The following is a 13,688-nucleotide window of genomic DNA, read 5'->3' as shown; positions in this document are numbered from 1 at the left end:
AGCCTGGTGGGCAGGTCCATGTTCACTCCCTGCTGCAGCACACAGGAAGAAATGGTATTCCCAACTCTGCGTCAGACTCCCTCTATGCCATCGTTGTCAGAGGCTGATGTGGTTTGAATATGATGTGTCCTTTCACCTGGTCTTGCCCTCTCCCACAGTGGCTTGGATTTCCACACTCCCATGCTTCTCCCCACGTTGTTCACAAGCAGAATGTGAAATGATGTGTTTGCAATGGCTGGCGCTGAGCTAGGCAGATGTCTCTCCAGATTTTAATGCAACGAGTTCAGAGTCCTCTATGTATCTTCCATTTAACTGTTCATTGGTGGAATCATGATGGTACAGGTAAACAGGGACTTCTGTGATTGATGTTGCAGTGTAGGAGGTAGATCGCGTGGAACAGTGCTCTCGGCGCCTTTGGCCCCACTGGGTTTTGTACTGTGCCCATTGCCTCTTCAAGGCTCCTTGTACCTGTTAAAGAAACACATAGTTAGGGTGAAGCATAATCTAAACCTCTATAATTGTAGACATTTTAAAATATGCTGCAGGAAAAAAAGAAAAAGAAAAAGAAAAAGAAAAAGAAAAAGAAAAAGAAAAAGAAAAAGAAAAAGAAAAAGAAAAAGAAAAAGAAGAGAGAGAAAGAAAAAGAAGAGAGAGAAAGAGAAAGAAGAGAGAGAAAGAGAAAGAGAAAGAGAAAGAGAGAGAAAGAAAAGAAAAGAAAAGAAAAGAAAAGAAAAGAAAAGAAAAGAAAAGAAAAGAAAAGAAAAGAAAAGAAATGCAAACAAAAGCAGGAAAAAGAAAAAGAAAAAGAAAAAGAAAAAGAAAAAGAAAAAGAAAAAAAGAAAAAGAAAAAGAAAAAGAAGAGAGAGAAAGAAAAAGAAGAAAGAGAAAGAGAAAGAGAGAGAAAGAAAAGAAAAGAAAAGAAAAGAAAAGAAAAAGCCCAGGTCTAATTCCATCAGGTTCAGTCTGCCTCTCTCCTACCCTCTGCTCCCAGCTCCAGAAGCAGAAGCAGTTGCTCAGCTCTCCGCCTTAACTCCCTCCCTGCCTACCCTATGGCAGCAATTCGAGTTTCTGCAGTTGTTGCTGTTTATGAAGAGCGGGTACGGGTTAGGTGTTCCCAGAAGAGGTAAATGTGGAACAGAGTGCTGCACAGGAACACAGTAGGATGCTGTGGTAGAAAAGGGAAGAGGAAGGAGGGATGTGGATTACAACTTGTCAGATGCTACAGCTGTATCCTTGCCCCTGGAATGGCTGATGCACTGCGATCCCTGGAGAAACTTAACCTTGAGTAAAACTAGCCATGAATGGCAAAGTGTAAGTACACTTCAAGAACTTGCCAGGGCTAATTTTGTAGAGAGAAAGAGTTGGAGGATTAGTACAACTAAACAGAGATTTTGTTCTGGTAATTTAAGAAGAGGTTCTGTGCTGGCAAAAAAATAGCATTGGTCATAGCCCTTTATGTAGTAGAAAATTTCAAACTTTGGACATTCATCTTCTAGGAATAAAATATTTTATTTAACATTTACATTAAGAGTGATGTTATATATGGCGCTAGGATATGACTAGTCTTGCCAGGGAATAAGAAGCCCTTCTCCAGCTGCACGTTCAGGCATGCCGGCACTCGCTAGCTCCTTCCCAAAGCAGGGAGTGGGTAAACCCTGGCTCTGTTCCTTCAGCTCAGCTATTTCAGCCAGCAGAATGTGAGAACAGGAGCAGTTTGCTGTAATAATCTGCTGTAAATGACCACTCCTCCAGAGGAAGGCAGGCGCAGGTGAGGCACTGCGATGACAGGAGTGTCCCGGAGTTTCCGTGCTCCTGCCGAGGTGGACGTTGTATGTCATTTTTGCTCAGAGTAGTCTGAAGTCACTCTCTGGGCTCTGGGCAGAACAGTATCTTTGATTCATATAGATGAATCTGAATGACTTCAATATTTCCCAAGTCTCCACAATTCTAATCACCTATTAATATGTATATAGTAAAATGTCATCTACTCAAGACCCACAGCTGCCTGCAAGAAAGCTGTTTCGTGTCACATAAGGACAAGGCTTCGTAAGGAATTGCTATGAATCTGAGATGCTTACTGAGTGTACAGCGCAACTATGCAGCATGCCAAGAATGGATATTTCATTTGCTTTGGCTTTTTATTTTTAATCCAAGACGCAAGCCAAGGTATGAGGACTGATGCTATAAATCCTTACTCATGCAAGTAGTTGCACTGACTTTGGTATGACTCCTTTTTTGAGTAAACAAACATTTGCTGGACTAGTCCTTTAAAACTAACTGAAAACTATATCCATGTCCAGTTGCTAATACTAGCTCTTTTTTGCTATTGTTTAGCTTAACAAAGTAGTTAAGAGTTCTTTTCTTATGTAGAAAATGGAGAAATATATTCCTATTCACCTTCTCCTAACACATGAAGAAAAGAAAACAAATGGCTGAGTGTAGGTTAATTAGATATCAAGCACAGAAAAGGCATATGGTTACAACGGAACTTTAATTACTGGGGCTGTGAGCAAAGCTTACTATGCCAATATTGAGATTTAAAGTGAAATGGCAGCATGCAGGGATATTTCATATCACACCATCGCCAAAGTTTATTAGTGAGAAAGAATTACTCCATGAAAGAGTAATGCAGTTGTAACACGATACAGAAATATTACAAGAGGTAAACCCTGTAAAGATTTTAGTTACTTCAATATTGCCTTTTGATGTTACAGTATGAATATTGTAGCTTAGTCACCCTAGAAGCTATGGGTAGGGACTGAAAGAAGAAACCTTCAGAACGATTAAGTCAGTGACTTTCCCCAATATCACACTGGGGCAGCAGCTCTTGTAACCTATGGCCGGACACAATGAGGATAATGCAGAAATCTTGGATGTGCACAGCAGCTCTGCCCGCCCACGGCCATCTCTCCACCACCACCACCGTGGTCATTAGTGCCTGTAGGCACTGCACACCTCTGGCCATCGCCTCTGCCCCTAAGTGTCGAGTGTGTTTGCATTTCACAGCAATTCATCCATTCAGATTAATCTCAGCATCTTTAGTGAAGGTGGCAAGAACATGCTCTCACAGCTTTCCTGTTCCTCTCCTAGCCTCCCTTCCCCTGCCCCCTGCATAGACCCCAAGGCTTTGATTGCTCTTGCAAGGAGAGAAGAGCTGCTGTGAAGGTGATGAGCTCCTGCTGAGCTCTCAAACTGCTCTCAGTTGAACTGGAGTCTGACGGGCCAGCAGGGCAACGATATGTCTGGAGATGATAACACAGTTAACTGAAGAGGGAAGAACAATGTCACTGAGACTTACAAAGCCTGCCGTGAGGAGCCTATAGTTTTCTTCTCAGAAGGGAGTGACACTTAAATTGTATGTTTGGTCGAGGAGAGAACAGAACATCCCTTCCAGTTCAGCCCATGATTAGAAGTGCCATTAGTCAGGTTTAAAAGGCTCCACAGAGCAGTGAGAGCACGAGGTCAAAGCAGCTGTGTTTTTATTCTCCACTGAACTGCTGGCCTGTACGAGAATCCAGCCACAAATGGATAATGGATAGTACAAGCTGCTGCACTTGAGTAAAACAATGTGTTAATCTAGATTTCTGCCATGATTCCAAGGATCTCAGATGATCATAATTCAGTGCCAACTAAAACTGTTTATGCATGGATTTCAAATGTGTAAGCAGCATTACTGAAAATCACATGCACAGCCACAACGTATTAACGACCAAGGAGGCTCCTGGGGACCCGGAGGGGCAGGGCGATGCCTGCTATGCTTTCCGCTGTGATAGCAGATGGAAGAAAGTAAAGTCTAAAGAAATGAAGAGCCTGATTTTATTTACTCTGCTCTTCAGGACTTAAAAGTTTTTTCTGTTCTCTATTAGCCATTCATGCCTCTTTGGCACACAAGGTGTATGGCTGTTTTTTTTCCAAACAGACTTTCCGTTTTGTTGGCCAGCCTTGCAGTCTAGAAGCAACCTCAGGCCTGGAAATATGGTCTGGTGAGCAGACTATTGCAGAGACCTTGTATCATCTGTACAACACTGTTGTTGGACAGAGAAAGTACAGTGCTGCTGGACACTGAGATTTTATATGAAAATGCACAAGAGGATCTGTCATTTTAAAAGTCCAAAACAAATCCATTGTTTAGGTGTTCTTCCACATGAATGCAGGCATTGGTATAGCTTCTTATTACTATTTTTACATTTCTTTCTATAAATGGGCTCATGGTACTAAAGTGAGGTTGGTGAGGTAGTAGGTGATGAATGCAATATAAAACACTGTCAGGTGGTACTGAGTTTAGCATTGTTTGTCCTGGCTATACTTCATGTATTTCAGCCTTGAAGTTAAATATTCCAGTAGGAAAAAGTAAATCCCAGAGTATCCAGGCTCCTGTGGTACTAAAATTAATCTCCTTGCCCCACATTGAATTTTCTCATGAGGAACAATTTTGAGCTCTATGGCAGCAGATGTATACAGCAGCTTGGAAACAATCTCCTACCATGACTGAAGACCAGACTGTGGCTTTGGTCTGTGTCATACTGCACACAGCAAGACTGGGAAAAATTATCTCAGCTTAGTTCTCTTGGGCAGCCAAGCTCAGACCAGCACTCCGTTTGGAAGGACCTAATGCCATCTTGGCACTAGTCTGTTGCTGCTCCTCTATAGGTTTTGCGCCTTATATATCTACACCTTGTGTAACTGCAGGAATAAATGGGACTTGGAGGAAAGGGGTCATAATCCTTTCATCCTCTCTTCTGGCACAGCCCAGCACAGCTACTGTAGTACATAAACTTGCTTGTTGATTATTGGTAATGTGCTGATGCAAATAGCACCAAGCTGTCTTGAGTCTATATTAGAGAGGTGTCATCTTTGGCTCTCTGTCCACCTTAATGGGAAATTCTAAAAAAATCTTCCCTTACTGTCTGGTAAATAAAATTTCCTATAAGAAAATAATGAGAGGGTTTCTCAGCATCCCTGCCATTGACCATGTTAGACACTTTGCAAGTCTGCAGGAGATACAACAGTTTTAAAAATGGCTGTAATGGTGAAAAGTACCCAAGCACCGACAAAAATCACACTCAACTTGTCTGGGAAACCTGAATCCCCACAGCTGCTTGTTCTTACTGCCTGACACTGATGAATGTTTCTGATCAGTCACTCCATCAAGGAGTCATTAAACCTACATGCAGTCTGCAGCTACACGGAGGTAGTTAAGCCATCCATGTGATTACTTATGGGAGCCCTAGAGTACAAAACTGGAAGCCACATTTCAATATCAGATTAATTTTAATCTCATTTTGGGCATCATCCTTTCCAGATGTGTTCTCTTAGTGATGGCTCGCTGACAATTCAAGTATCAAAAGTGGATATCCAGATGAGAGCCTTTCACAAGGAAGAGGTCGTTTTGCTGTAGGCTGCCAGATGTGTCAAAAAGGCTGTCAGAGGCGACTAGGGGTTTGGTGACTATTGCTGTTATTCAGGATTTGTAACCAGACCATGCATCTTCAGTCCACATAAGGAATGACTGGCTGCTATTGCAGTTTCTTAGCAGCAGCTCAGTCAGTGCAGAAGTCCAGAAAGCGCAGCATGTCTCTGAGGTTGGACGTCTGAATATCATGTATGAATATGGTGTATTTTCTTAATCCAAATATGTTTATTCTGAATTCTAAATTAATGTAATGCAATACTTAATGGACAAAAGAGAGCCGCATATTTGTTTTACACTCATTTTCATTCTTGGAATATGGCTTTTAGTTTTCTGCCTAGCGCACTATAAGTTAGTTCACATGACAGGTAAACTCATTCATACCCTGCAATCTAATTTTGAATTAAATGATACATATGGTCTGCCATGATGTTGGCAAGCAGATGCTCCAGATCTATTAATCATTGGGTAACTTCAAAATTGTATTCCTGGAGTTGTAAAGGTGGATATGCTTCTCTGACATTGTGGCATTGCCAAAAGTACTTTGGAATTAGAGCTATCTGATGAAACATACCTAAGAAACAAACAGCTTTTAAGATACTTTACATTTTCAGTGCATTTTCTTACTATCTTTCCTCATTTTTAGCATTGCTACAGCCTTTCTAGGCACAAATCCGTATGTTCTCATTAAAGCTGGAGAATTACAGAGTAATCAACCTTTTACTCTAAAGCTATAAAACATTAAGCAAATTTTTTTTTGCAAAATCTAATCTGAAAAAAATGGAAGGTGACGCTGGGGAGAATAAAGAAGGAAGAAGGCAATGTTCAAGACTAGGATTTTGGGGTAACACATTGTTTGGAGGCAAGCGAGGACACCCTGGAGCACTGCCTGTATATAGCTATGCGGTCATTCCTATGGGGAAAGGATGTTTCGAAAATTGCCTGGCTGGTCTCTGCTTTCTCCATGCCAGGTCCTCCCTACCAGGGAGAATCAGAAGTCTTTCTGTGTTTCCAGGGCATGGAGACTGGATTGTGCCAGAAAGTGATGACAGTAAGGGAGAAGGAGAAAGGTGGTAGTAGCCTGCAGATCCTGGGGACAGAAATGTGACAGGAAAAATAGTTGTATGTCTCTTCAAATTTTTGAATCAGGCCCATGAAACCATGAACTTCTGTAGCATGATCTTTACAGCTATCATTTCATATTAGGTTCCGGTGTGATTAACTGCTCATGTTTTGCCATTCTTTTTTATTGTCCTGAGAAGCCATGCTACAGAATTACAGTGGCCTCTAATCTTTTCTACTGTTGCATTTCTCTGTACATTTATGCAGCAAGCCAGTCAGAAGCAAATGTATAGTCATGTCGACCAGTGGTGGCAGAATTTAATGCTCTCTGCCACCCCGAAAGTTAGCAAACCAGCCAGTAGCAACTTATCAATAGATAACTTGCTTCAAGGCGCTATCAAAACATCAGTGTGGTCACATCATTTCTGGGAATTCGCTATTTTCTAATAATATACAGGGATAAACAGGAGCATGAATATCTCTTCAGGTTGACATACTGAGTGTTAGCATCACAAAGCTTGGTCTGTACCTAATTCATCTGTTCTGGGTTCAAAATTAACTTTTTAAAGGACTTTCTAGCTTTTCTAAGATATGCGGTGTTTTATTTTGCTACAGTTGAATGCTTCTAATGTATTGAAAAAACATTTTTCTGCTAACCGTCTTTGGAAAATGACTTACTGTAGGAATTTAAATGGTTCTTGACATATTTTAACCAGCTATTTTTTGGTAAAAAAAGTAGTGAAGTGGACCTAAAACCAGCTGTAGTTATATAAAATATTGATCCAGCTGATCAATATTCAAGATTGATTCAAGAGAATGGGAGACATCTTTGCCTGAAGGGTTTTTATTTCTCAGTTACTACGTGAGAAACACTGACCTTAAAAAGGCCAGTGCTAATCCTCAAAGGAGTGAAAGTAATCGCACTCCTCCAGGCTCCTCTGCTCTGACAGTGCTACTGCGGACGGCATCTGCCACGGCTCTGGGCCTGAACGCAGCACACAGCTCTCCACGACAGACCCCCGAAGATCCTCACTGCTTCTTACGGGGCACTGTGGTCCTTCCAAGTGATCCATCCCGCTATTCTGAGGCAGGAAGGGAAGTAGAGCACTTTTCTCCTTTACTTAGACCTCTGTCTCAAAATTGCAGCTGGTAGGGGGAGAGTCTCATGCCTGTACCTCGTTTGGTGCCATCTGCTTTGCAATGGTAACACTCCTGATTCATCTGCTCAGAGATATTCAAGTCACGCTCTGCGCAGAGCTTTCAAAACTGCACACTGCTGCTTGCATATAGAGAGTAAAAAGCGACTTTGTGGTTTCAGAGTTTGTAGTGCGACATGCTTCATTTCTGCATTGATGAACAATGAAGTGACTATTTTTCAAGTTCTGTTCATTTGCTGTATTTCACATGCTTACCTCACCATTGAAGAAGCAGAATATAGTTGCCACAAGTAAGCCCTAAGAGAAAGGGAAAAAAAAGAGTTTAGAGATCAGAATATATCTTTTTTTGTTGTTGTTGTTTGGAAATTTGGACTCGAGGGATACAAGATGAAAACATTAGTCCACTTCCCCTGCATCACAGACAGTTCACCTAACCTCCCCCTCATTCACAGTTATGTTATTACAAAGATTTTTGTCTTTTCAACATGTTTTACCATTTTCTTCAATATTACTAGCATTTATAGATTATCTATTTTGGCTACAAAGTTATTTTTGTACAAGAGGCCTAAGGAAGGAAAATTAAATGGTATGTAAGGTAGATATCTTGCTTACAGGGGAGTACCACACTGGTACTGACTTTGCTGAAGAAATGGCAGAGGAATTGTGTCCTATATGCTGCCACTCGTTTGTCAGAGTGCAGTTACCCAGTTAAAAATGTCAGCCAAGGAGAATCCAGATGCCGCAGGAAGGCTTTAAATCGAACTGTATGTCAGGATAAGTGAGCTTGTATGTGGGGCATCACGATGGATGGCAGGGATGTGAAAAGAGGTACAAATGGTCAGGAAAGGGAAAAAAAAAAACCACAGTAGGTGAGTTAGAAGGTAGGGGACAGAGAAAAAAGAAGAGGAGAGATTGCAGATCATACCTTGGTCCTAAATGGCTTAAAATTAATTTAATTATTGCCACAGTTTTTCAGATAATATTTCACTACTGCTACAAGATTAAACAGGGCCAAGCCAGAGACATGAGGTGAGAAAGTGTGAAATTAATAAGGGAGAAAATTATTACACACAGAGCCTGCCATTCAGAGACATGTAGTTACACTGGTCCGTGTTCTAAACCGCACTTGCTCTTACTAAAATAGCATTACATAGCATCAGTGGGAGCCAAATACCTTCATTTTAAATTACTTAAAGCAGTTATTATAAACTAATCATATGGCAGTTTGTGAAATTGAGGGGAAAACTGCAATACAATAGTTTGTGTTCCCAAGGGCTGCTTTGAAGAGCTTTACAGCTGTATCTTTTTTGTAAACCCGCATTTAACTTATTACCAGTTAAATTGTAGCTAGCGCTTTGTAAACTGTCTTGGACTCTCAAGTGTATATTTTGGACCACAAATGTAGGGTAAGCAATAACTGTTTTAACAAAATGCTTACATATTAGAGTTATACAGGCTGGTTTGAAGAGGTGTTGACCACCTGAATTTTGGCACTTATTTTACTCCAATAACTTTTCTCTAATGCAGAATTTGTAATTTGACATGCCTTCAAATATGAACACAGAAATGCATGTGGAAGGAGGAGGAAGGGTAGACATAGTGAGAAAATGAAAGTTTCTTTTCATGTTTTGGAAAAACTGTGAGTATTCTCAAAAAACTCAAACCCCAGTGTGCAATATGCAATGCACAACAATTTGTCCATAAGCTCTGGTTTCAGAAACACCACAAAGTCAATCAAAATCTTATGCCTCTAAAGCAGGATTTTGTCAGACCACAGATTCCTAAATAAAAAATTTATGCAAGGGGAGCAAATGCATCAAAAATTTATGCAAGGGGAGCAAATGCATTACTTCCTGGTGCCCTATATTGATTTTCTCCTGCGCTGTGTGCGCTACATTGATTTGCACAGTCTTGTAAAACATCTGCTGTTGAACTGCATGGTACATGGTCTCAGCAAGGGTCTCACTATTTTGCTAAAGTGTGTTTATATTAACAGCAGTCAGCCATGATGGAAAATGAGATGGATCTTGATCTCCTCTGGGAGCAGAGATGCTCAATGGACATCCCATGTGAGGCAGAGCGGATACAAAAGACACCAGGAGGAGAGAAAGAACCGGAGAAATTTTTCTAAGCTGTTCTTCAGTGAGAGTGTTTAGGGGGGATTTGGGAACTGCAAGGCACCTAAAGGCAGAAATTGAACATGAACTATTGAAGTGAAGCCATTTTCCATTTCAGTTCCTGTATGGTATTTGAATTCCTCTGTTACATCCTGCAATTGCTCTACTTTTCTTCTGTTGGAGAGTGTAGTTCCCTGAACTAGTTTTTTCTCCAGACAACTTCTGACAGAAAAGCTAAAGAGGAAGCTGTGGTGATGCCTCATATCCCTTCAGTTTCTCTTCTGGTCTGGAGTGAGCTGAGAGCAGATTTGGCTCCTCGTTATTTTGAGACCATGGATGTTGTACATCTTCCGGCTGAAGAAATTATTTTCTTTAGTTTGTCCCATATATGTCTGTCTCACTGCTCTTCTTCCACCAGCAACAGCCCTCTGGGCTCTGCCTTCTGTTTCTGTTTCTGTTTCTGCTTCTGTTTCTGTTTCTGTTTCTGTTTCTGTTTCTATTTCTTGTTTCTATTTCTATTTCTATTTCTATTTCTATTTCTATTTCTATTTCTATTTCTATTTCTATTTCTATTTCTATTTCTATTATTACTATTATTTCTATTTCTATTTCTATTATTTCTATTTCTATTCTTATTTCTTCCAATTTACACATAAACTTTTGCCCATACTTCAGAGTACTATCGTTATCTTCAGCTGTAAAGCTACAGAGATATCTATAGCACATACCAGCTTTGTGTCTTTGGAGCCAGAAGGGCTTGGGATGATGATAATTTTACAGTGGATCTATTAAAACATGTGACAGGCTGATGTAGGTTAATTATTTCATGTAAGGCCCACAGGCTAATTCTCATATCTCTTTGACATATGTCTTCCATATTGTCTCTAAATGCTGCTGGTTTTTGTTCAGGGTGCAATTCTTGTTGAGGATGAGATCTCTAGGTCAATTATATTTCTCTGCCACTGTGTGGAGTTGTTAAACTGACCTGTGATATATTGTCTGCTGACAGCAGGGTAACATTGGCTGCGGTATTGAAGGTGGAGATGAAGAATACATTGAGAGATTAAGGCCTTTAATGACTGCTTCTGAAATTCTTTATTTCTGGAACCGTGTGAACACCAGATGAATGTGGCTTTCAGCTGAATCATGCCTTAGGGATTGTCCAGAGTCAGCAGCTCTCAGACCTTCATGTACCTTACTGATGCCATAGTGAGTTTTTCCCTGTGTTTAAGTGCCTATACTGGTCCAAGGATACTCTTTGCTTAAGAGGTATTTAATTTGTATCTCACTCTCCTACAGCACATGAGTGTCTTCAAGAGAAGTTCCAGTAATTTGCTCAGGTTAAAAAGAAACAAACAAAAAATACCTATGCAGATACTGCAAATTTACATGGGTTTCTGATACCTCAGTTGTTTTTCTTCTAGCTTTTGTCTCCATAAAACCAATAAAGCATATATAGATATGCTTATTTCTGTTATTCATGAGCATGTCCCCGGACTTTTTCTCTGCCCTAATTACACACTGTCTTGACATTTAGGTTTTACTGGGGTGATATATTCATTATTGATGGTAGACGATGATGGCACATGTAATTGTACAAATGGCCGTAATAAAAAAAAAAATCAGTTTCTGATTCTCTGTGTGAGCTTTGGTCTATGTCCATTCACTTCTCCCTTCTGGATCTGAATGGACAGGGGAAAAAAAAAAAGCATGGCCAAGATCTTTCATTGAAGTGCTTCCCATTCCTCTCTCTCTCATTTCAGCAAAGATAAGGAGCTTTGAGAAAAACAATACTGTGTTCCTCATCATCTTCATTCACAGCACATTCATACAACATCTCTGAGGTAAATGACTGCATTATAAATTGTTTATTTATGTTAGGTTAAAAAAAATCAGCAAAGCAAAGAATGTGTCTGTGCAGTTTCTGCTGTTACTCAGGTGGGGAGATGGTTTTCATGAGAGGGCTGAAGACGGCAGCCCACCTGCTGCAAAATGATGGAGACATCCCATCAGCCAAAGCTCACACTTTGCTTCTTCTCCTGCTCTCTTCTGGAGGTTTCATTACTGTCATTTTGTACATTAATTTTTCATACAAAAATGGCACTTTGTAATATCCAGCTTTCAAAAAAACCAAGTTTCCCCAACTTGTATTTGCTCAAAATATTAGAAAGTTTTGAAATTACTAATAATGCAAAGAAAAAAAAAGGAACAAGAAATAAAAAATCCCACTTATGTTGTCAAAAGCAGTCCTATGACCTTAAGTTTGAACAGAAGGAAAAAATGTTTTTAGTTTGACATCACAGAGGATATTTATTTCCCTTTAAATGGAGAAACAGATGGAATTAATACCTTCTAAAATGCCTTGAAATATCTTACTCTTTTTAAGAGGCTACTTTTAAATGGGTTAATTTTGTTCTGTGTAAAGCTGCATAGAGAGTTAAATTTACAACTCAGAGGCAGGGTGGATATACATGTGACCCAAACCCATGCCTAAAAAATACAAAATATTCTTTACACAAATGAGGCCCCTATGAGCTGGATCCTCCTGCCTGGCAGGGCTGGTGCTGCAGTCCTGAGGGTGCTCCTTGGAAGCTGCTGTGTGACACAGAAGTAATCTTACTTGTGGAGAAAGAAAACTTTGATTATCCTCCATTTAATAGAAAAATACTTCTTATTTGCCAATAAAAACCAAGGCACTTATGCTGAATAGCATTTTACTTTCTCACTAGAGGCAGACTTGCACATTTAGGGCCACAGTCAGCAAGATATTGAGAAGAAGAGCAACTTTAAGTGCTTGCGTATTGCTGTTGATTCAGGGGCTATTTCTCCACTGCACCAAGCGGACCTCCATGGCTAAATCTTCTCTGGCATAGCAACAGTGCCATGTTAGGTAATGTGATAGCCTCTACAAACCCAGCTACAAGATGCTGGAGAGAGAATTCAGTGAGAGGGGACAGTTGGTGGAAGGAGCTTGCAAGCAGGAGTGTGTTAATTGCTGGGCTTGTTTCAGAGCATCTGGTGGGGGGGTCTATATGTGGGACTAACTGATGTATCATGGGGTTATTGCATTTTTCTACTCTTCTTTTTTTCTTTCGAGGCCTCTGCTATGGACCAACATTAGAGATCAGAAGCTGGGATAATGGGATGTGCTCACTGGTAGCAGATCCTCTGACAGAAGCTCAGCACCCCGATCTCTTTGCAGCCTGGGACCCCTCAAAAGATGCTCCGTGGTTCCCGGGGTGGAGGAAATGGCAGTGGCAGCCCCAGGGCCAGTGGAGGTACAGGAAGCCCCAGTGGATTGTGAGGCATAAGCCACATTCCTCCTGCTCTCTCTTGCTGCAGAGACCTGAGTATGGTTACAAGCAGGAAATAGGGCTGCTGCTGCTTCACTCCTTCGCAGGAGGCACCCTCTTTGCCCAGGTAGAATCATAGAATCATAGAATAGTTTGGGTTGGAAGGGACCTCTAAAGGTCATCTAGTCCAATCCCCCTGCCGTGGGCAGGGACATCTTCAACTAAATCAGGTTGCTCAGAGACCCGTCCAACCTGACCTGGAATGTTTCCACAGATGGGGCATCCACCACCTCTCTGTGGTGGCAACCTGTGCCAGTGTTTCACCACCCTCAGCGTAAAATATTTTTTCCTTAGATCTAGTCTAAATCTACCCCCCTTTAGTTTAAAGCCATTCCCCCTTGTCCTGTCGCAACAGGTCCGGCTAAAAAGTTTGCCACCATCTTTCTTATAAGCCCCCTTTAAGTACTGATAGGCTGCAATAAGGTCTCCCCGAAGCCTTCTCTTCTCGAGGCTGAACAATCCCAACTCTCTCAGCCTTTCTTCACAGGAGAGGTGTTCCATCCCCCTGATCGTTTTCGTAGCCCTCCTCTGGACCCGCTCCAACAGGTCCATGTCTTTCTCATGCTGAGGGCTCCAGAGCTGGACGCAG

General features: G+C 41.1%; 1 protein-coding gene across 1 annotated transcript in view; it reads right to left on the bottom strand.

Moving 5' to 3' along the window:
- Positions 1-246: 246 nt before the first annotated feature.
- CALCR (calcitonin receptor) overlaps positions 247-13,688 on the bottom strand; it is a 75,513-nt gene continuing 62,071 nt past the window's right edge. Inside the window, exons 11-12 of the mRNA XM_009330510.1 lie at positions 7,885-7,926; positions 247-468 (exon numbers count right to left, since the gene is read on the bottom strand). Of these exons, the coding sequence (XP_009328785.1) occupies positions 247-468; positions 7,885-7,926 (264 nt within the window). The remainder of the gene's footprint in view (positions 469-7,884; positions 7,927-13,688) is intronic.

Source organism: Pygoscelis adeliae, unplaced genomic scaffold (assembly GCF_000699105.1).
Source record: "Pygoscelis adeliae isolate BGI_AS28 unplaced genomic scaffold, ASM69910v1 Scaffold27, whole genome shotgun sequence".
NCBI lineage: Eukaryota > Metazoa > Chordata > Aves > Sphenisciformes > Spheniscidae > Pygoscelis > Pygoscelis adeliae.
The sequence above is the reverse complement of the archived record's forward strand: the minus strand, read 5'-3'. Positions and strand labels throughout refer to the sequence as shown.